General features: G+C 41.8%; 1 protein-coding gene across 2 annotated transcripts in view; it reads right to left on the reverse strand.

Annotated features, from left to right (window-relative positions):
* Positions 1–8,703: 8,703 nt before the first annotated feature.
* Positions 8,704–24,884, reverse strand: part of LOC311523606 (uncharacterized protein) — a 173,015-nt gene continuing 156,834 nt past the window's right edge. The window contains exons 4-7 of one of the 2 annotated variants that reach the window (XM_084633779.1): positions 17,495–17,621; positions 15,343–15,427; positions 10,727–11,312; positions 8,704–9,271 (exon numbers count right to left, since the gene is read on the reverse strand). In XM_084633779.1, coding sequence (XP_084489905.1) covers positions 9,183–9,271; positions 10,727–11,312; positions 15,343–15,366 — 699 coding nt within the window. In that variant the 5' untranslated portion in view covers positions 15,367–15,427; positions 17,495–17,621 and the 3' untranslated portion in view covers positions 8,704–9,182. Of the gene's footprint in view, positions 9,272–9,988; positions 10,062–10,726; positions 11,480–15,342; positions 15,428–17,494; positions 17,622–24,884 lie in introns of those variants that run through there. The other variant, XR_014712389.1, reaches the window with a different exon arrangement.

Raw genomic sequence — 24,884 nt, forward strand, 5'->3', positions numbered from 1 at the left:
GTGTTTGTTCACATCACAGTGCTTGAGAACTGGAGCTGTTTACATTATTCCTTTTATCTTCATACTTGCTTACCTTACCAATATTTTTGAATGCTAGAACAATTTAAACTTATCCTTAAAGGGGTGTAATTGGAATCTCATGTCAGTGAAAGAGAAAGTCAGTGGGTTCAAAAGAGGTAGAAGGTCGGCTCTTCATATTGAACGAAGCATCTCTCACTTTCTGCTAGATTATAAATTGACAAGAGCGTTGATGTGAAGGTTATTATAAATAGCCATACTGAGAAACTTCAGCAAAGTTTAAAGATTGTTTCTCAATTGATCTTCCTAAAGTGTCTGTGTGACTCATTTATCAAGGAAGCAGTTAACAAAACCAGGTAGTCACCAAAGTTCAGATGCTCAGCTGTGAAGCTCCACTGAACTTAATGGAACTATCCCAATTTTCACAAATGGAAGAGCTGACCTGTGACAGAAATTCAACACTCCTTTGCTGAGTTGTCTTTTCACAAAGCTTTAAACTGAGTTTTTGGTCTCAAGATGTGTGAGAGTTCTGGATTTTAGTTAAAATCAAATGTAAAATTTTCTTACCAGGGGCCCTGAAAGTGCTTGTGACATTCATTGTTTCTGTGGAAATCAGGATTCACAAGAATGGTTGCTATTAAAAATAAATACAAAACCTGTTATTTCTATCTAGAGATCTATTGTATTGCTCAGTATAAAATTCCATTTTGTGTTTCAAAAATATCATGCTATGAATGGAATAGCTCTATTCATCCAAACTCACACATTCATACTATTGTTTTGTAAGCTATGCTGATTTAAAATAATGTTAAATTTACAAACATACTGTCTTTTTAGAATCCATTGGGGAAATGCAAGATTTTGCACAGTCTAAAAGGAGATCAGGTTAGGAAAAATTTTGGGAGTCCTTGCTGTAAATTAGACCAGGATAAATCACAATCCTTGTTGTTCCAGCTTCCAACCTTTTTTCCTAAGATCTCTTTGTAACTTTCACTGTCTGTCTGTTTTCAGTTACAAAACTTCAATTAAAGAATCATCTTGACTCATCCACAGCCTAATGATGCCTTATAACCTCTAAATGCAAATACACTGTTCTCCATTGCCAATTTGGATTTATTATAGACAACCTCTTTGCATTTTCTTACTAGTCCGACTTCTGGGTCCTTATTACATATGTTGTCCTCAAATTACTCAGGAAACATTGGTATGTTCACTTATGCTGAAATCCCAGACAACTTTTAAAAAGATAGCTAAAGACCTTTAACAGTTTTATGTTAACATAACCATATAAAATGTAACACATACATTTTCACTGAGGCAGAGCAAAACAGTTCAGTGCCCCTGAGTGGAGCACATTAGAATCAAGAACTGTAATTCTTTTAAAATATTCATTTCCTGTTCTTAACTGGTGTGTAATGACGCTGTTACTTTGCTGCATTCAACTCTAGAGAAGGATGCATTTCTATGGTGGGTAAAATGATCTTTGTGCACCATTTGTACACATATTTTTTTGAAAAAAAAAAGCAGCATTTTGAGCTCATTATGCATGAAAGGCAGCAAACTAGTATATTATTCATATGTGCTCAAATCATGAGTGGATCAAATCATGAGTGTTCAGCACCTTAACTTCAGGTTTAAGCCTTTGGGCCATTTCATAGCACTATATAATAATCACTGTCCATACTTCCATGTTTGTGTGGGTTTTTCATTCAGCAATGGGGACAGAAACCATTTTATTAGCAGGAAGAATAAAGGGCAGGTGTAGTACCTGGAAATACTTTTAACTCATTGTAGCAAGGAGGCATGGCCTCCCTCAGAGTCTGACAGGAAGGAATGGCCGTGCTCCCCCTGGTGAGGCATGGCCTCCCTCAGAGTCTGACAGGAAGGAATGGCCGTGCTCCCCCTGGTGGGCGGAGCCAGGAAGTCCATGCCCACAGCCCCAGCAGCAGAGGGGCGAGACAGGAACAGGAAGTATAAAAGGCAGGCCCTGCAGCTCAATTGGGCTGGAGCCACAGAGGGAAACAAATGTTTCCTACCTGCTGGTAGAGCAGGATTCCATAGCAGGCTTCTACTGTCCTGAGGACTCACCGGAGCTGCCAGGCACAGATGAAGAGGAGCAGCTGCAACTGTCACTGGCAATGTATCCCAGGGAGACAGGATGCCCCTGGGACCCAGGTACAACTCAAGGGGAGGGGAGGAAGTTGCCCAGGGACAGCTGACTCTGGTCTAGCTGCATTGCTGCATGAGTCCAGGTCAGTTTGTTGTGACTGGATTCCCTGCAGACCTAGTGGTGGAATATTCCAGCACTGTTAGGGCCCTGGGCTGGAACCTGGTGGAGTAGGATGGGCCTGAGTCCCATTACCCCCTGCTGTCAACCCCACCCCTGGGGTGGCAGCCTCCCCACTGTAGGCCAGGAGGGCTGTGTTAGTCTACCATCTTCCAGAACTAGGATGCTAGACCCTTTACTGCTTTGCCCTGCCTGAGGGCAGGAGTCTTTAGACTGTTTGGTGCCCAGCCCTGCTTGAGGGCCTGGGCTTCTAGAGTGATCACTGCTCTGCCTTGCTTGAGGGACAGAGCCTCTTAGACTGCTTGGTGCCCTGCCCTCCCTGAGGGCTTGGCTCCTAGATTATTTACTGCTCTGCCCTGCTTGATGGCCAAAGACCCTTAGATGGTTTGGGGCTCTTCCCTGCCTGAGTGCCTCAAATAGCTCAGTGGTTTGAACATTGGTCTACTAAACCCAGGGTTATGAGTTCAATCCTTGAGGGGGCCATTTAGGGATCTGGGCCAAAAATTGGGGATTGGTCCTGCTTTGAGCAGGGGGTTGGACTAGATGACCTCCTGAGATCCCTTCCAACCCTGATAGTCTATGAATCCTGTAGTTGGTGGCATTTATAACCAACTGTAGCCAAGACTATTTTGAGTGTGTTCCATTTTCACAATGCCAGATTAATAACTGAATATCTCTTCAATTCACATCACTTGAAACATGACTCCCACCCAGTCTACGTCAGAGTAACTCTAGACAGATTTCTCACATATATTAAATACTTGAGGAAAATAGTGGGTAAGGGTGAGGATGCATAACAACATTCTGAGCAAATTGGCTGGCATTTCATGGAGAGCAAACACTCATACTTTCTGATAATCAGGTTTAGCCCTGTGTTACTCTGCAGCTCTGGTGTGACTCCACTAATATCATGTCAGGTTGGTTGACACACAACTGCACTCAATCATGCTCATCATAATTGAAATAATTTGACCCACACCAGTACTGTGGCTTGCCGTGTTAAGTGATGTCATTCCTCCACATATTAGCATGAGGATGCTACAACAAGAATGGTTGAGAACATCGGGGCAAACCCAAGCCTATCCCTATACACAGACCTCTTTAACCACGCAACGGTGTAGTTGCCATCCGTGCATCCATTGTGGGGTCACTTGCATTTCCCAGATGTGATGGGATCCCTGGGGGTACAACCTGGAACTGTGGTACCTCTGTGCCTTCTTAACTCTACAGCCTGGGTTGTCTCTCACAATACTTTGGTACTGACAAGCAGCAGACCCCACCAAGCAGTTACCACTTATCACAACAGCACATGGAGCCCCACACCCAGCTAAATTGCATGAATGCTCCCTGAGCCATTCATGATCACACAGAGAAAGAAACCAGCAAATCTCCCATGCCCCCAGCCTTGCATCCCTAGACTATACCATCTTTCCCTAGCCAGAAGTCTAACCAGTTTAAGTTTATTACCCAGTCTGCCCCTCCTTTGATGTAGAGGGGACACATACTAGTCTTTGTAAATTGAGCAGAGATTTCCCAAGCAGTTGAGCCAAAACACACTGTTTTATGTAAAATACAAAGCAGATTTATTAACTGCTGAAAGATAGATTATAAGCGGTAGGCACAAAACGTCAGAGATAGTTACCAAAGAAAATAAAAGGTAAGCACACGGTGTAAGTCTCAAATCCTATTAGACTAGGCAGTATTGGGATCAAGCAGTTTTTCTCAATCCACTGGGTGTTGGTAGTAGGTTATCGTTCTTAATACACAGGCTTCCTCTTTAATCTGGGACCAATCTCCTCAGCTGGCCATTTAAAACCCCGCTGGGAGTGGGTCACCTCCTTTGTTGTCACTGGAGAACTAGCAGTGGAGACTCTCAAACTAACAACATATTTAAGTAACAATCATACAGCAAAATCTGAAAACTTTATACACACTGATATACATACTTTGACAAAACAATGGCTTTCAGCAGATCATGACCTTTCATATGATATCTTATATGGTATGCTTTGTATGAAATATATCATAATTTATGATGGGTGAATATGGGGATTTCAGGGTGCTGTTTTGGGGTACAGAGTGCAAACTAAATTTCTCTGCAATGTCAATGTGGCATGAAGAATGGTCTGCAGCTGATGTCAGAAACCAGTTTCTTATAGCTGACCCAACCACACATGTACCCAACTTTGAATTACCACATCACCCTTCTGAACTGATTTTGAACAGGCCAGGGTCAATATACAACTAACCTTCACTCCTGCTGTCAACAAGATTATCCCATATGTGGCTGTGGCCAAAGACAGATAGTGTCACATCACTGGTGACTGCCCTCTGACCAGATTCAATGGTGGTCTGAGAGTTCTGCACTTCACTAATAAGACTCCTGCATATTGGCTTGGAAACCTCTGCATGTGAGAAGATCACAACACTCCCTTTCATATGAATCTATGAAATGGTTAATTCAGCTGAACCAGTGCAAGATTCTTTTTCTTTGCAGAAAGAAAGATAATTCAGCCACACATATAGGCCTTCATTGTTTCCCAGAGGATGGCTTCAGAAGCGGCTGGCTTTCATAAGGTATTTTTCTAAGAAGAGCTGTCAATTTTTTTTTTAAAGGAGGGAAACAAATAGTCAGCTATTAGGGAAATATTAAAATACCATCTAGTTGGAATGAGGCTGTCTGATATTTTGAACATGTGGATGGCAAGCTGGAAGAGAAGAATATAGTACTTATTTTAATCTAGAAAGGAATGGCCACTCTATTTATCAAAGAAGTAGCCTATTTTGTCAGATTATAAATGATCATCCTTGGGTCACACTGCCTTACTGATCTTCTGCTTGCTGAAGAAATCTTGGTGTCTTCATCATGTCTGTAATTCTGCTGCAATAAAACTGACTAGAGGAAATAAACCACCTGGCTTACCAGAGCCATCCCATCTTTATGGTATCAGAAGAAAAGATTGTTAGAGTGGAAGTTAAGGAACGAGCATGCATTAAAGTTTTTGACATTCTGATCTTGCAGTGGTGATCACCCATCTGTAAATCAAGTAAATAAAATAGGGATTCAGTATTCCTTCTTCCACTATGAAGAGTGCCTGTCTCTGTATTTGTACACACAGCAATAAATTCAACAGAGAAAAGGGGAACATTTATGTATTACTATAGTACACAGTTTACTTTTCTACTGTGGAATATATAGCATCTGCATTGCAGAAGAGGCTCCCAATTTTACGATCTTAAAAGAACACTGCTGGGCTGGTAAAGGAAATTCATCCAATATTTCTCTGAGCAGGACTGAAACCCTGAGGTTAGATATAAATTCTATCAAGTACGACCCAAGAACCCCAACTGGAAGAGGACATTGAGGTATACAGGGAACCCTTAGGTAAAGAATGTCATGTTAGCTCTGTAACCAAAGCCTGTGTCATACTGGTCAAAATAACAATGGTGGCATTGTGTGGAAGAAAAACGCAGTCTTCACTCTTAGGTTGTTTGCAACAAGTCAGAGACCATTTATTCTCAAGTAATTGCAAGGGGGAGAGTGCTCACGGACAGGGATTTCCTCTTCCTAGGCAGGTTTCCGCCAGATTAGGCGATTAGGGCAAGCATTTATACCTTATATTACATACAATAATCAACTGCTGTGTCTTGTTTATACATATTCCTTCCTGATATCTTACTTTGAAAGCAGTTTCTGCTACAGTCTGCGTTCCATTCTTACCTAACACAAGGTCAAAACAGCATCTCTTACAGTTTCCTCACTCACTTCCCACTTGCCCAGGCCCTGACTTAGGGTGTGTCTACACTATGAAATTAGGTTGAATTTATAGAAGTCAGTTTTTTAGAAATCATTTTATATCATCGATTTTGTGTATCCCCACACAAAATGCTCGAAGTGCATTAAATGCATTAACTTGGCGGAGTGCTTCCACAGTACCAAGGCTAGCGTCGACTTCCAGAGCATTGCACTATGGGTAGCTATCCCACAGTCTCTGCCGCCCATTGGAATTCTGGGTTGAGATCCCAATGCCTAATGGGGCAAAAACATTGTTGTGGGTGGTTCTGGGTACATGTTGTCAGCCCATCCCTCCGTGAAAGCAATTGTTTTGTGCCTTTTTTCCTGAGTTACCTGTGCAGACGCCATACCACGGCAAGCCTGGAGCCCGCTCAGCTCACTGTCACCATATGTCTCCTGGGTGCTGACAGATGCGGTAGTGCATTGCTACACAGCAGCAACTACTGCCATTGCCTTGTGGCAGCAGACAGTGCACATAGGCCTGATAACCATCGTCATCATGTCCAAGGTGCTCCTGGATGCCTCAGTGAGGTCGGTCAGGAGCGCCTCGGCAGACATGGGCATAGGGACTAAAATAGGAGTGACTCGACCAGGTCATTCTCTTTAGTCCTTCCGGCAGTCCTAATTCACCATCTTCTGCCGAGCAGGCAGGAGATGAGGTGGCTAGCAGTCCTACTGCACCATCTGCTGCCAGCCAAAGATGTAAAAGATAGATGCAGTGGGTCAAAACAAGAAATACACCAGATTTGTTTTGTATTCATTTGCTCCCCCCTCCCTCCCAGCCTCTATGAAATCAATGGCCGACAATCATTTTGGTGAGGTCTGTTAGGGGCACCTTGAAAAGTTTAATGGAGATTCAGTCCTGCCTGAATTACTAGGGGGAGGGATAGCTCAGTGGGTTGAGCATTGCCCTGCTAAACCCAGGATTTTGAGTTCAATCCTTGAGGGGGCCATTCTGTGTGACAGTTGTTTTTGTTTCTCTTTGATGTATAGCCACCCCCTTTGTTGATTTTGATTCCCTGTAAGCCAACCCTAGAAGCCATGTAGTCAGTCGCCTCTCCTTCCATCAGAGCAACAGCAGACTATCGTTCTGCGCCTTTTTTCTGTGCAGACGCCATACCATGGCAAGCATAAAGCCTGCTCAGATCACTTTGGCAATTAGGAGCACATTAAACACCACGCGCATTAACCATGCACAGTATATGCAGCACCAGAAATTGGCAAAGTGAAACCGGGCGAGTAGGCGATGTCAGCACGGTGACGAAAGTGATGGGGACATGGACACAGACTTCTCTCAAATCACAGGCCCTGGCAATGCGGGCATCATGGTGCTAATGGGGCAGGTTCATGCAGTGGAATGCCAATTCTGGGCCTGGGAAACAAGCACAGACTGGTGGGACCGCATAGTGTTTCAGGTCTGGGACGATTCCCAGTGTCTGAGAAACTTTTGCATGCGTAAGGGCACTTTCATGGAACTTTGTGACCTGCTTTCCCCTGCCCTGAGGCGCAAGAACACCAAGATGAGAGCAGCCCTCACAGTTGAGAAGCGAGTGGAAATAGCCCTGTGGAAGCTTTCAACACCAGACAGCTACCAATCAGTCGGGAATCAATTTGGAGTGGGCAAATCTACTGTGGGGGCTGCTGTGATGCAAGTAGCAAATGCAATCAAAGATCTGCTGATATCAAGGATAGTGACCCTGGGAAATGTGCGGGTCATAGTGGATTGCTTTGCTGCAATGGGATTCTCTAACTGTGGTGGGGCCATAGACAGAACCCATATCCCTATCTTGGCACAGGAGCACCAAGCTGGCGAGTGCATAAACTGCAAGGGGTACTTTTCAATAGTGCTGCAAGCCCTGGTGGATCTCAAGGGATGTTTCACCAACATCAACATGGGATGGGCGGGAAAGGTACATGACGCTCGCATCTTCAGGAACTCTGGTCTGTTTCAAAAGTTGCAGGAAGGGACTTTATTCCCAGACCAGAAAATAATTGTTTGGGAAGGTGAAATGCCTATAGTTATCCTTGGGGACCCAGCCTACCTCTTAATGCCATGGTTCATGAAGTCATACATAGGCACCCTGGGCAGTAGTCAGGAGCTGTTCAACTATAGGCTGAGCAAGTGCAGAATGGTGATAGAATGCTTTTTGGATGTTTAAAAGCATGCTGGCGCAGTTTACTGACTTGGTTAAACCTCAGCGAAACCAATATTCCCACTGTTATTACTGCTTGCTGTGCGCTCCACGATATCTGTGAGGGCAAGGGGGAGATGTTTATGGCAGGGTGGGAGGTTGAGGCAAATCGCCTGGCCACTGGTTACACGCAGCCAGACACCAGAGTGATTAGAAGAGCACAGGAGGGCGTGGTGTGCATCAGAGAAGCTTTGAAAACCAGTTTCGTGACTAGCCAGGCTATGGTGTGAAAGTTCTGTTTCGTTCTCCTTGATGGAACCCACCCACCACCACCTTGGTTCACTCTACTTCCCTGTAAGCTAACCACCCTCCGCTTCTCCCTTCGATCACTTTTTGCAGAGGCAATAAAGTCATTGTTGCTTCACATTCATGCATTCTTTATTCATTCATCACACAAATAGGGGGATAACTGCCAAGGTAGCCTGGGAGGGGTGGTGGAGGAGGGAAGGACAAGTCCACACAGCACTTTAAAAGTTTAAAACTTATTGAATGCCAGCCTTCTGTTGCTTGGGCAGTCCTTTGGGGTAGAGTGGCTGGGTGCCCGAAGGCCCCCCACACCGCATTCTTGGGTGTCTGGGTGAGGAGGCTATGGAACATGGGGAGGAGGGCGGTTGCTTACAGGGGCTGTAGCAGTGGTCTGGGCTCCTGCTGCCTTTCCTGCAGCTCAGCCATACACTGGGGCATATTAATTTGGTCCTCCATCAGCCTCAGCATTGAATCCTGCCTTCTCTCATCACGCTGCCGCCACCTTTCAGCTTCAGCCCTCTCTTCAACCCACCACTTCTCCTCCCGGTCATTTTGTGCTTTCCTGCACTCTGACATTGTCTGCCTCCACACATTCGTCTGTACTTTGTCATTGTGGGAGGACAGCATGAGCTCAAAGAACATTTCATCGTGAGTTCATTTTTTTTTTTTGCCTTCTAATCTTCGCTAGCCTCTGGGCAGGAGAAGATCCTGTGATCCTTGAAACACATGGAGCTGATGGAGAAAAAAAGGGACAGTGGTATTTAAAAAGACACATTGTATAGAGCAATGGGTACACTCTTTCATGGTAAACCTTGCTGTTAACATTACATATATAGGGCATGTGTTTTTGTTACAAGGTCACATTTTGCTTCCCCCCACCACCTAACCCCTCCCTACTCCCCATGGCTAATGGCGGGGAACATTTCTGTTCAGCCACAGACAAACAGCCCAGCAGGACCAGCCACCTCTGAATGTGCCCTTAAGAAAAGTACCCTATTTCAACCAGGTGACCATGAATGATATCCCACTCCTGAGGATAATACAGAGAGATAAAGAACGGATGTTGTTTGAACGCCAGCAAACAGACTGTCAAGGTTCCTTCCCCACTCTGAACTCTAGGGTACAGATGTGAGGACCTGCATGAAAGACCCCCTAAGCTAATTCTTACCAGCTCTGGTTAAAAACTTCCTCAAGGTACAAACTTTGCCTTGTCCTTGAACCCTATGCTGCCACCACCAAGCATATTAAACAAAGAACAGGGAAAGAGCCCACTTGGAGACGTCTTCCCCCAAAAAATATCCTCCCAAACCCTACACCCCCTTTCCTGGGGAAGGCTTGATAAAAATCCTCACCAATTTGCATAGGTGAACACAGACCCAAACCCTTGGATATTAAGAACAATGAAAAAGCAATCAGGTTCTTAAAAGAGAATTTTAATTAAAGAATTACCTCTGTAAAATCAGGATGGTAAATACCTTACAGGGTAATCAGATTGAAAACATAGAATCCCTTTAGGCAAAACCTTAAGTTACAAAAAGACACAAAAACAGGAATATACATTCAATTCAGCACAACCTATTTTACCAGCCATTTAACAAAGGGAAATCTAACGCATTTCTAGCTAGATTACTTACTAACTTAACAGAAGTTCTAAAGAGCATTCCTGCTCTGGTCCCGGCAAAAGCATCACACAGACAGACAGAGCCTTTGTTATCCCCGCCCCCCGCCCCAGCTTTAGACAAAGTAAATTGTCTCCTAATTGGTCATTTTGGTCAGGTGCAAGTGAGGTTATCTTAGCTTCTTAACCCTTTACAGGTGAAAAGGTTTTGCCTCTGGCCAGGAGGGATTTTATAGTTCTGTATACAGAGAGGTGGTTACTCTTCCCTTTATATTTATGACACATACACTGCAATGCTTTGTTCTGCAATGATTCCCGAATATGTGCTACTGGCCTGGTGTGGTAAAGTGTCCTACCATGGTGGACGGAATAAGGCTGCCGTCTCCAGAAACCTTTTGCAAAGGCTTTAGGAGTACATCCAGGAGAGCTTTATGGAGTTGTTCCTGGAGGATTTCCGCTCCATCCCCAGATATGTTAACAGACCTTTCCAGTAGCGAATGCCAGGGAAAATTAATCATTAAACATGCTTGCCTTTAAACCATGTATACTATTTAAAAAGGTACACTCACCAGAGGTCCCTTCTCCGCTTGGTGGGTCCAGGAGGCAGCCTTGGGTGGGTTCATGGGGTACTGGCTCCAGGTCCAGGGTGAGAAACAGTTCCTGGCTGTCAGGAAAACTGGTATCTCTGCTTGCTTGCTGTGAGCTATCTACAACCTCATCATCATCATCTTCCTCGTCCCCAAAACCTGCTTCTGTGTTGCCTCCATCTCCATTGAAGGAGTCAAACAATACAGTTGGGGTAGTGGTGGCTGAACCGCCTAAAATGGCATGCAGCTCATCATAGAAGCAGCATGTTTTGGGCTCTGACCCGGAGCAGCCATTTGCCTCTCTGGTTTTCTGGTAGGTTTGCCTCAGCTCCTTAAGTTTCACGTGGCACTGCTTTGGGTCCCTGTTATGGCCTCTGTCCTTCATGCCCTGGGAGACTTTGACAAATGTTTTGGCATTTCGAAAACTGGAAGGGAGTTCTGATAGCACGGATTCCTCTCCCCATATAGTGATCAGATCCTGTACCTCCCGTTCGGTCCATGCTGGAACTCTTTTGTGATTCTGGGAGTCCATCACAGTCACCTCTGCACTCACCTGCAGCTTGCCACACTGGCCAAACAGGAAATTGAAATTCAAAAGTTTGCGGGCCTTTTCCTGTCTACCTGGCCAATTCATCTGAGTTGAGAATGCTGTCCAGAGCTGTCACAATGGAGCACTCTGGGATAGTTCCTGGAGGCCAATACCATCTAATTGTGTCCACAGTACCCCAAATTCAATCCAGTAAGGCCAATTTCAGCGCTAATTCCCTTGTCAGGGGTGAAGTAAGGAAATCGATTTTAAGAGCCCTTTAAATTAAAAAAAAAAAGGCTTCGTCATGTGGACGGGTGCAGGGTTAAATCGATTTAACACTGTTAAATTCGACCTCAACTCCTAGTGTAGGCCAGGGATTAGTCTCGCATTATTAGAGTTAGAGTTAGCCTGACTCTTGCTGTATTCCTAAGAAAACTAAGATGTCTGCATTCAAATTCCCTTTATCCCATTTTCCACTTCCATGCTCCCCCCTCTTGTGTTTCCAGCACAACTATCAGTCTTAAACCTCCATTTTCATCAAACTTTGCATTTCTGATTCTAGATCTAATGGTTCAGCCTCATGGGTTTTGATTGGATGCAACGACAATGCATGGTTAGTATGCACATAGAAGGTGTTATTATTATTATTGCATCCTTAACAACAATAACATAATCCTAAACTGAACAACAACAATAAAAGCATTAACATTCCCACTGTAATAATGTGATGGGGTTGTTCTATAGCCTTAATCACAAAACACAATACATCATAATTAGTACATAAAGTAGACACTCTATAGGCTGTATGAAAGGCATACTTTTCAATTTGATATATATTTTGAAGCATATGAATTTCATCTTGTAATTCAGAGATTTTACGGACCTTTGGTAGGAGTGAAGGCAAATTTTGGAACCAGTCAGGTACTAAGGCAGTCCAATTAAAGGGTGTCTAAAACCTAAGGGCTGATTGTAGGATTCTATCTGCAGGCCAATAAATAATATGATTGCCTGCAGCAGTGGTGAGATTAAAATGTATGTCTTGCAAAGTGGTGGCCTTAACGTACACACAACTGTCATCAGCTTGGAAGCAGGTGTCCTGTCAGGGTAGTTTCTTGTCCCATACCTTCCCAACAAACATTGTCATGAACAGTGACAACTTCCCCTGGCTTCAGTTTTCATACACACTGAAGCTATGGGGGTTCTAAAGGCCAGAGTGTCCATTGACTCCCTATCTCTAGCCAAATGTTGGGTGTTATTCCAGGAGCACTGACTATAAATCGGTTATGCATACCAGGTAGTTTAATTTCCCAAATGTCTTGGTGAATTATCCAGTCCCACATGCGACCTCCCCATGGACCCGGCAGGATTTGGTATGTGGGAGCCCACATCTCTCCAATCAGTCCGTATGCTTGGAATGAGCACTGCGAACGTCTGCTCTTCCACCCAGAAAATCTCCAAGTATGTCTCCATTCCCACAGATCAGATGATGCTCCTGAAGTATCTGTAAGGGCAGTGGGCCAAGCCTGATGCTCAAGGCCAATCTGAATGGCCATGAGCTGATCGTTCAGGAAATCCTGAATTTCTGAACATGCCATATCCCACTGCAATGCCTTCCCAGCCGCCATGATATTTTGCACCATCATTGTCAGAAGTTTCTGGGTCATTGAACTAAAGGTGGAGATAACACATAATTCACCAACTGCAGCCTGTACCTGGGTTAACTGTGCTCCAGTAATAAGACCTGTGGCTTTTTCCAACTGTCCTACTTTTTCTTCATGTTGTTGGCCTTTATAAATATTCCAAATTTCAGCTGAGCTATTGGCACCATCCCATAGGTGTCCAGCCAAGTCCCTCTTCTTTCTGGAAGAAACCCAGGCCCTTTGCTGTGCAAACTGAATGGCAGCCCCTTTTGAGCAATTAGGATATGTAGAGGTGACCTGAAAACTGGATAAGGGCAGCGTGAATTTTATAGTCCCTAGTGTAGTATTAATCACAGTCCATCGATAGCCTAACACACCTCTCTTTGGTGAAGTACCATACCAAATCTGTCAGCTAAACACTTTCATATATTTCCAAGAGGCATTGGCATTAATAGCATAAGAAGGGGTATATTGCAATATGGTGCAGCTTAAATTATTAGTTACTGGGATTATTTCAATGCAGCTAAAATTTCCAGTGGTAGAACAGACTCTTTGGGTCTACGTTTGATTATTCAGTAATTGGGTGACTAAATAACAATAAGGGCCTCTTTCATCTAACATACTGCAAACTCCAGGAACGGCCATCATATCTACCTCGCTATAGAACCCATTAATCTCAATTTCCGATTCTTGGGGCTCATTTGTAGTGATATCATATATTTCTGTTTCCACAGACTCATTTGTTTTCCACTCAATTGTTCGCTCATATGACATTTCTGAACTTTAAAAAATAAATTTTCTGAACAAAATTTCAGTAAATCACTAAGATATAATTGTCCATTGGGTTTCATTAGAATATTCAGTATTGTCTGTATTTGGATAAATTACAGGGGTTGTGGCAAAGGTGGAGGGGATGGTGGGGGTAATCTTTGTGGCAGCAAGGCATCTTTGGTATTCGTCATTGGGAAGCCAGTTAGGGAAGGCAGTACATTCTGATGGTACTTGTCCGTAAGCACAAAGCCCAGACCCTGGAAAAAAAATCCAAGCCACCACTCAACTCCACATTCCCAAGAACGGTCCCCACCCTGCCAATATACGATACTCCGTTTCCTCCACCAAGGCCAATTTTTAATGTCCTTTATCATCAGGAATTCCTGGACCTCGGTGGCTTCAGCAGAGCCAGTGTTCCTTCTTCCCTCTTGAAACAGTCGTGGTTTAGCATTATGCAGTGGAGAGGTTACTAGCACATCAGCCTGTAATGATTTGGTTCTTCTAGCAAAATCCAAATGCATGGTAGTTCTGTCAGTGGACAAGGGAGAGGTTACTAGCAAATCACCTTGTCCTTTTCTCCTGCTGTCCAGAAGGAGAGAGAGACCAATCATCAGTCGGAGGGTCATCCCGAGGTGGAGGGGCCTTTTTTCAGTGAGAAGCATGGGTCCAGGCAGTCAGTCCTTGGCACCTCACAGCGGTGTTAACAGGACTTGGTAAGGGCCCTTCCAGCACGGGGTCAGGGTGGTCTTTTGTTGATGGACCTTTATGTAGACCCAATCTCCTGGTTCCAGCGAGTGGCAGGGTTGCTCAGGATCCTTGGGTAGTGCTTCTTTCATCTGTGTATAAAGAGACCTAACACATTTCATTAGTGCCTGACAGTAATTAAGCATTGTGTCATCCATAAAATGAATGTCCATCTGGGCGAAGGTCAGTGGAGGCGCTGCTGGAAGTCGCATCAGGTGCCCTGTCAGGATCTTATGAGGACTGAGTCCAGTCTTTCGATTGGGAGTGGCCCTTATGCTCATCAATGCTAATGGAAGGGCATCTGGCCAATTTAAGTTAGTCTCAGCACAGCTCTTGGCTAGTTTATTTTTCAAAATCCCATTTTGACGTTTCACTGTCCCGGCAAACTGCGGGTGGTGGGGGCAGTGGAGGTTGGATCTGCAAAGCTGCACATAACTCTTTTACAATCTGTCCAGTAAAATGAGTTGCACAATCACTGTTGATACTCACAGGTATGCCAAATCGTGGTCAAAATCCTTAAGCAAAAGTTTCACAACAATCTTGGCATCTGCCCTTCTGCAAGGGAAGGCCTCAACCCAGTTTGAAAATACATCAACGAAAACTAACACATTCTCTCATAATTACAACATTTAGACATTGGAATAAAATCAGTCTGAATATTTACAAAAGGTCCCCAGGGTAATGCCTGGAGTCTCAAATGCAGGAGGGCAGGGGGCTCTAGGAAATCATCCTTGAGAATTTAAGCTCTGATTCTTACTACTGACTCAACATACAGGTCAAAAACTTCATCCCAACTTACAGATTCTCAGGGTCCAAGCATGGTTCCTCAATGGTTCTCAGGGATAGATCATGTTCCTCAAAAGTACAACAACTTTCATTAAAATATTAGAAAACCATCTACAAGAAATACTTACCTTCAGAAGTGGAAATGATACCATCTTTGGTGTAAGACAACAGATTTTGCCAACTCGCTCTCCTCTTCTAAAGGTACTGGATTATCTGTTGAAATTGAAGATGTGTTTATTTATCAATTCTATTAGTGTTCACTTAGTGGCAATAACAGCCTTTCACACCCCCACAGGGAGGTTTTCTCTCTTCGCTCACCCTACTATGGCAAGATTTCTGAAAGGTTTGTCAAATGTCTCCCCATAAATCAGAGACCCTACCTCTCCCATGGTCTTGAACCTAGTCCTTAATGGTCTTATGAAGCATCCGTTTGAACTAGGGTTGTCAATTAATAATCACAGTTAACTCACGCAACTAACTCAAAAAAATTAATCACGATTAAAAAAGTAGTCATGATTAATTGCAGTTTTAATCTCACTGTTAAACAATAGAATATCAATTGAAATGAATTAAATATTTTTTATGTTTTTCTACATTTCATATATATTCTTGTTGTAATTGAAATCAAAGTATATATTTTTATTACAAATATTTGCACTATAAAATAAAAGAAAGTGTTTTTCAGTTCACCTCATACAAATACTATAATGCAATCTCTTTGTCATGAAAGTGAAGCTTACAAATGTAGATTTTTTTTGTTACATAACTGCACTCAAAAACAAAACACTGTAAAACTTCAGAGCTTTCAAGTCCACTCAGTCCTACTTCTTGTTCAGCCAATTGCTTAGACAAACAAGTTTGTTTACATTTACAGGTCATAATACTTCCCTCTTCTTATTTACAATGTCACCAGAAAGTGAGAATAGGCATTTGCAAGGCACTTTTGTAGCTGGCATTGCAAGGTATTTACATGCCAGATATGCTAAACTTTTGTATGCCCCTTCATGCTTTGGCCACTATTCCAGAGAACATGCTTCCATGCTGATGATGCTCATTTAAAAAAATGTGTTAATTAAATATGTGACTGAACTCCTGGGGGGGAGAATTGCATGTTCCTGCTCTATTTTGTGTGCATTCTGCCATATATTTCATGTTATAGCAGTCTCAGAAGATAAGTCAGCACATGTTGTTCATTTTAAGAACTCTTTCACTGCAAATTTCACAAAATGCAAAGAAGGTACCAATGTCCTATTTATAAAGATAGCTACAGCACTTGACCCAAGCTTTAAAAATCTGAAGTGCCTTCCAAAATCTGAGAGGGATGAGGTGTGGAGCATGCTTGCAGGAGTCTTAAAAGAGCAACATTCCAATGCAGAAACTACAGAACCCAAACCACCAAAAAAGAAAATCAACCTTCTGCTTGTGGCATCTGACTCACATAATTAAAATGAACATGCATTAGTCCACAGTGCTTTGGATTGTTACAGAGCAGAACCCATCATCGGCATGGATGTATGTCCCCTGGAATGGTGGTTGAAGCATGAAGGGACATATGAATCTTTAGCACATCTGGCAAGTAAATAATCTTGCGACACCAGTTACAACTGTGCCATTAGAATGCCTTTTCTCACTTTCAGGTGACATTGTAAACAAGAAGTGTGCAGCATTATCTCCTGCAAATGTAAACAAACTTGTTTGTCTGTGTGATTGGCTGAACAAGAAGTAGGACCGAGTGGACTTGTGGGCTCTACAATTTTACATTGTTTTATTTTTGAATGAACTTATTTTTTGTACATAATTCTACATTTGTAAGTTCAACTTTCATGATAAAGAGATTGCACTACAGCACTTGTATTAGGTGAATTGAAAAATATTACTTCTTTTGTTTTTTACAGTGCAAATATTTGTCATAAAAATAAATATAAATTGAGCACTGTAAACTTTGTATTCTGTGTTGTAATTGAAATTGATGTATTTGAAAATGTAGAAAACAGTCAGTATTTAAATGTTATTCTATTATTAACGGTGCAATTAATTGTGCAATTAATCATGATGGGTTTTTTTATTCTTGCTATTAATAAAAAATATTTTTAATTGCTTGACAACCCTAGTTTAAACCACTAGCTAAGTGTTCATTATTAGATATATCTATGAAGACAGCCTTTCTGGTAGAGTTCACTTCTGCCCAAAGTATAGGAGAGTTGGGGGCTTTAATGAGAGACTCCCCTATTTACAGTGTTCTCTAGAGAGAAAAAATCACTAAAAATCCAAGATTCTTACCTAAAGTGTCCTCAGAATTTCACATTTATCAAACCATTCATCTCCTGGTTTTCATCTCAGAACTGCATCAGACTCTTCAAGAAGTCATAGTCCATACTCTAGACGTCAGGACTGCATAGTCTTCTATCTAGACAGGACAAAACCATTTAGAAAATCTCCTAGACTATTTGTATCCATTACAGAGACAAACAAGAATTTGGTGGACCTCCAGTTGTATTAAGATTTGTTACAACAGAGCTCATGTTGAACTCCCCTTTGAGAGTGATAGCATATTCTACAAGAGCACTATCTACATCAATAGCTTTACTTAAGTACGTACCAATTGCAGACATCTGTAGAGTGGCAACTTGGTTCCCAGTTCATACCTTTTCTAATCATTAAACCCTGATGCCTGCAGCAAAAATCAGATGCGGCTGTGGGCAACACAGTTCTCTATTCTGTATTAGACTCTGTTCTGAATCTCACACTTCCTTAGGGGGACACTGCTCAGGAGTCACCTGCAATGGAGTACCTACAGGGACACAAATCTGGTAGAAGTCTAGTTACTGCACAAGGTGAATAACCTTTCCTTCTTCTGGGATGAGTCATGGTCCTATCTCTCCTCCATTCCTGTGCTATAATATTTCCTTCTCTAAAAACACTCAGAAAGTAGAAATTGCTGATACTTTTAATCATCATTTTGTTATTTCTAACCTAAAGCTCTTCAGACCTGCTTCGTTACAGGCTATTAGTGACTAGAAAAAGCACTTGAGCTGCAGTCCCATGGTTTATGATTTTAACACAGTCCCTGACTGAATTGTATATAGTATTAATAAACAGCCAATAGTAAATTATGCAGCAAAAACACTTCCAATGGTGACCCACAATAACAAAAACTGGGTCATTTGTGTGGTGACCAAAATCCAGAGACAGAATTATAGTGGAGAATTTAAAATCTGACTGATTTTTATTTTATACAATACATAAATCCAAGTTTGAATCTATATTCTTCAGTTTCCAGGTCTCTCCCTTTTCCTCTCAAGTGAAATAATTTCCCTCACAATTTCTACTCTCTCCGTGTTAATGCTCTCTCCATTTCCCACACTGTTGTTGCCCTTCTGCCAGCTTTCGCTGCTGTCATCCGATATTGCTCCATATAATGTCTCCTGCTTTTCTATGTTTATTTCAGGCGTGAGCCATGCCTCATGCTCCAGTGATCACAGGTTCTTTTTTTCCACAGTAGAAGCACTTGAGAGTAGGAGTATGTGGAACAGGCAACCAGCTATTGAACTAATGCCCAAATCTCATTGGCCAAAATATTAGGTGCCTTGAGTTAAACGCCTACATCCATATTAAATCACCTAAAATCATAGACTGATTTTCAGAAGCGCAGATCTCTATAGTTTCCAAATAGTTTCAGTAGGAGTTTCAGGCACTATGCTCCTCTCAAAATTAGGATGCTTACGTTGAGGTATCTAAATATGGATCTAAGTGTATAATTTTAGATACCCACATTTGAAAATTGTGACTTGTATTCTTAGATGTGATATCAGATATGTGAAATACAAGATTATTTCTAGATGGTTTCTCATGCACCTATCACTACAATACATGTATTATAGCCCTCTAATTCCCAATTTATAATATTTATTCTGTGTGTTTTATTTAGTTCTTATTATAATTGAAAGTATTCTCCTTCTGTGCACTCAGTAACTCTTATGGACACCATGGCTCGAAGACCCTAGTCATATTTTTAAGACTTATGCCAAGAGCATTATGTTAATCTAATGGCAGTTTTACCTATATTTCTTAAATAACTGATGGTGTAAATGTGTCAACAACACTAAATCCCTCAGTCTGAAGCATGCATCCCTAATAAACATCTCACATTACAAGAAGGTGAATCGCAAGAAGTGCACGATCTTATCTGAAAAATGAAATACATTGTAGTGCAAGATAATGCACATAACGGGTCTGAATCAGATTTAAGTTATGAAAAACTGGGAGAAATCATTGCAATATGTCTAAGTACAGAACACTCATTCGGGGAATAGGTGAGGGGGTTGCTGAGATCAATTAGATCATGTAGCTCTTGCAGACAGTGAGACCAGCAGTAATAAAACCTAGAGCAAAGAACATATTGCACGGTGTGCTGACAAGGTCAAACTGATAGTAATGATATGTGATGGCAGCACTGCAATAAGGTTGTCTAATATTGTATGCATCTGTTATTGGTTTTCATTACCTCTATGCCTGGAGTAAAGTCAGAAGTTCAATGAAATGACAGTGATTACCCAAAGGGGGTAGGCAAATTCAACACATAGTTCAGTACTGCAATCTGCATGAAAGCAGACATAACTGAACTTGATGCTCGTTCTACATGGCTTAGTGATGTTGGGAGCAAAGCTGAGTTTCTCCTGTTTTTTACTCATTTTTAAATTGATGTTACTTAAAGGAATATGGTTGGTGATTTTATTAAGACAGTTTATCAGAAGATACAGCAGCCCTCTCCATAATAATGGGATGATTAAAAATGTAAGCAGCTAGTGTAGTTCTGTCTCTAATGAATGTCAGACACACAGAGTTATTGCTCATTGCAGAAGTTCTTGTTTTAAGTAATAATGGGTGAATCCCTAAAAGTTCAGAGGTTAAGTTCAGTTTGGATGAGGCCTGTGACATTGCACTCTATATGATTTTATACAAATATGCTAATGAGTGTGAATATAATGTAACTGGAATATGCTTCATGCAAAAGGTCTCTTGTAACGTATCATTACAAAGCTTATAATCTACTGAGTGTGGTCATCCTATTTGTATAAATGTGTCACTCTTGTATCTGAAACTAGAAATATGAAACACAACTCTGAGGTTCTACTGTATTTATGCAAAGTGTGGGCTATTAATGGTGGTTTGGAATCTTAATGGCTCCCATGAACCAGGACAATTGACTGTAGATGTTTTACTTGTAAGTTTTATTTGTAAGTCTTCTTGTATAGGTGTGTGCTGGCAAGTGGGTAATTAAGTCTTACAGTGACATGTGATCATGTCACCTGAACTGGAATCCATCTTTAACTTGGTGCTTTTCCATTGAGAAGAGGGGTGGGAACCCAGAGGGACAAAGGATTCCTGCCCTATGCAAAACATATATAAGTAGGTAGAGCAGAACAAATGGGGCAGCCTTCATGAGAAATCCTCTAGCTGTGACCTGAGCTGGAACAAGGGCTGTACCGGGGAAAGGATTGTGCCCAGACTAGGAAGGCGTCTAGTCTGTGAAATAAACTTATTGAAACATCTCTGAGGGTGAGATTTTATCTGTATTCAGTTTTATTACTGTACTAGGCTTAGACTTGTGTGTTTTATTTTATTTTGCTTGGTAATTCACTTTGTTCTGTCTGTTACTACTTGGAGCCACTTAAATCGTACTTTCTATATTTAATAAAATCACTTTTTACTTATTAATTAACCCAGAGTATGTATTAATACCGGCAGGGGTGGGAGGGAGAGAGAGAAACAGCTGTGCATATCTCTCTATCAGTGTTGTAGAGGGTGAACAATTTATGAGTTTACCCTTTATAAACTTTATACAGGGTAAAACGGATTTATTTGCTGTTTTGACCCCATTGGGAGTTGGGCATCCGAGCGTTAAAGAGAGGAACACTTCTTAAGCTGCTTTCAGTTTAAGTCTACAGCTGTTAGGGGATGTGGTTCAGAGGTGATCATGCACATTGCTCCTTTTAGGAAAATTCTCTCCATCTCAAGAATAACAAATACTCAGGCAGCAAAATGAGCACTCATGCAATGCAAACTTGAGACCCTGAGTGTTCATGGATGGTGTGATTCTCTGCTACTGTGCTGCCCCCATTCCAACATGTTATACTTGTATTCTCTCTCACCCACCTATGATTTTCCTCTCCTATGGCCTCTGTGGCAATCCTACAAAGAACAAGCTCCCAAGGAGCTCCAGATGTGTGAGAGAGCCCCCTTTACTAGGTGTTACGGGGATCTCTGAGTCACATATTATGGATGCTTTTAAATCTATAGAATCATAGATTCATAGGACTGGAAAGTACCTTGGAGAAAGTCCCTTGCACTCATGGTAGGACTAAATATTATCTAGACCAGTGGTTCTCAAAGCCGCTTCCCACAACCCCCATTGGCCTGGAACGGCAAACCGTGGCCAGTGGGAGCCACGATCGGCTGAACTTGCGGATGCGGCAGGTAAATAAACCGATCCGGTGCACCAGGGGCTTTCCCTGAACAAGTGGTGGACCGGCTTTGAGAACCACTGATCTAGATCATCCCTGACCTGCTCTTAAAAATCTCCAGTGATAGATTCCACAACATCCCTAGGCAATTTATTGCAGTGCTTAACCACCCTGGCAGTTAGGAAGTTTTTCCTAATGTCCAACCTAAACCGCCCTTGCTGACTGTTATTTATCACCTTATTATCTTCTAAGGGTTTGCAAACTGATTGCTTAATTATTTGCTCCATTATTGTTCCCAGGTACTGAAGTTAAGATGACAGGTCTGTAATTCCCAAGATTGTCCTTATTTCTCTTTTTATAGATTTTTATAAATGTACCCATTTTTTGCAAAAGAGAAATGTGAAGCAGAAAACCGGCAGCTTCTAAAAGACGTAAACATAATGTCAGACCCCTTTTGCCTTGTATATTTCAGGCATCCAGGGAGTAGTGTATCTGGAGATGCTGCTCTTAAAACCATGACAAGCCCTGTTTGATTCTGAGCCTTCTTGCCTGGCTCATCCTTCTCAGACATGTCTCATTATATACACAAAGGCACAACTGGACGCTGTATGGAAGTTTCCCATAGCTGTTTTTCTAACCCTGTGTGTTCAACCCCAATACATCCCCTCCTCCCAGACATCAATATGTGTGTTTGTGTCCTTGCCAGGTTCTTATCCCTTTTCCCAGCCTCTCCAAAACTTTTTATTAAAATTGCTTTCTCCTATTCACTCACAATTAGTCATTTGTTAGTGGGAGCGATTCTATTTTGTTTGAAGATTGATTGATTGATATACACTCTTAGGACAGCCCATGAGGAGTGATCTGCTGCTTGAATACCTTAACTTGCACCTTCTGGCTTAGTCGGACATTTAATTCACATGGAGCACCTCTTTTATGACCCAAAAATTCTTTTGAAAATACTGATTGAGCTCTCCTCCCCAAAACCATGCCTCAGTCATGACCCCTCGGAGCACAAGTGACCCAGGATGCTCAGGGAACTTGGCTGAACCAGAAAAACAGTCTTTAAAAATCCAGTGAAGGTCCAACAGCAACATGTACCTAGTCTACTTTGGCATAAGTTTGTAGCCCTTTTGATACACTCTTCAGAAAGATGGACACAAATAATATCTAAAAAATGTTGATGATTATTTATTTGTGTAACATTAATTTTCTCTCCAGTTTCACCCCTGCAGAGAATTATTCTATAATATTTCACTATTGCATATTATCTCTACAATTTTTGCACTTATATTTAATTTTAAGAGAAACAGAACTTGCTAATGTCCACTGTTTTATTTTACTTTTCTCCTCATTAAACTATGAATAGTCTTGTCTTGATACTTGTACGGACATGGCACTTTGAAAAGTTTTGTAATCTGTTTATTATTACCTTAACACTTATTCTTTATGCACTGTGAATCTTCCACTGGACAAAGGCATGACTACATTAGATTTGTCAATGTTTCAATTATGCTGTAAATTTTCTGTGTAACACTAGGTATAATTATGACTAATGCAGCCTGCACCAAATTAACTTTCCTAAAATGCTGAGACAAAAAGCATCCATTATGTTTCAGTTCCGAGGTTTTCTGCTGAATAAGAAAACAGATACATGATAGCAATATTACAATGGTTGTAATTAGTTTTGCAATAACAAAGTATTAAAACTCAGAATTCTTCATCATCTGGAAATGTGTGTGTGGGCGGGGGAGGGGGGACTGTGAAACATTGTATGTGCTTCTGTGAAGGGCAGTGCAAGAGAGACTCCTGCTGGCTCAAACTCAAGAGAGATTAACACATTTTGGTATTTGTTGTTTTTCCTCTTATTATTTTATACTCATTATTATTTACTTGGATTACAATAATGCCCAGGGGCCCTGATGAGGATCTAGGCCCAATTGTGCTATGCATTACCTCTGCCCTCAAAGAACTCGTAGTGTAATTTAAGACAAGAAATGAGAAATGAGTGATACAAATAGAAAGGAGGAGTGTGAGAGGAATAGCATAAGGGTAAAATCATTAATTTGCATAGCTTAGCTATCAGCAGTCCTCAGCAATGCTCTACATATGTAATGTATCAAGATCCTACTACATATGGATCATGTAGTACAGCATCTGCACATTTTATATAAATCATAGAATCAGAGGACTGGGAGGGACCTCAAGAGATCATCTAGTCCAGTCCCCTGCATGCATGGTAGGACTAAGTATTACCTAGACCATCCCTCACAGGTGTTTGTCTAACCTACTCTTAAAAAATCTCCACAAACTCTGTAGTCAATTTATTCCAAGTGCTTAACCACCCAGACAGTTGGGAAGTTTTTCCTAATGTCCAATTGCTGCAATATAAGACCCTTGTTTCTTGTCCTATCCTCAAAGGTTCATGAGAACAATTTTCTCCCTCCTCTTTTGTAACAGCCTTTTTATGTACTTGAAAACTGTTATATACCCTCTCAGTCTTCTCTTCTCCAGACTAAAAAAAAAACATTTTTTTTTTCAATCTTCCCTCACAGGCCATGTTTTCTAGAACTTTAATCATTTTTGTTGCTCTTCTCTGGACTTTCTCCAATTTGTCCACATCTTTCCTGAAATGTGGCACCCAGCACTGGACACAATACTCTAGCTGAGGCCTAATCGGCATGGACTAAAGTGGAAAAAAAATATTTCTTGTGTCTTGCTTACAACATTACTGCTAATACATCCCAGAATGATGTTTGCTTTTTTCTGCAACAGTGTTATACTTGTTGACTCATATTTAGCTTGTGACTATGATGCCTAGATCTCTTTCCACAGTACTCCATCCTAGGCAGTAATTCCTCATTTTGTATGTGTGCAACTGATTGTTCCTTCCTAAGTGGAGTACTTTGCATTTGTCCTTATTGAATTTCATCCTATTTACTTCAGACCATTTCTTCAATTTGTCCAAATAATTTTGAATTTTAATCCTATCCTTCAAAGCACTTGTAACCAGTGGTGAGCTGGAGCCAGTTTGCACCGGTTCGCTGGAGCTGGTTGTTAAATTTAGAAGCCCTTTTACCCCGACAAGGACTTCTAAATTTAACAACCGACCAAAAGTGGCACCTTAGGCGCCAACTGCATGGGTGCTCCGGGGCTGGAGCACACAGGGGGAAAATTTGGGGGGAGCACAGCACCCACCAGCAGCTCCC

The sequence above is a fragment of the Lepidochelys olivacea genome (assembly GCF_965140295.1).
Source record: "Lepidochelys olivacea isolate rLepOli2 genome assembly, chromosome: 1".
In the NCBI taxonomy this organism is placed as follows: Eukaryota; Metazoa; Chordata; order Testudines; family Cheloniidae; genus Lepidochelys; species Lepidochelys olivacea.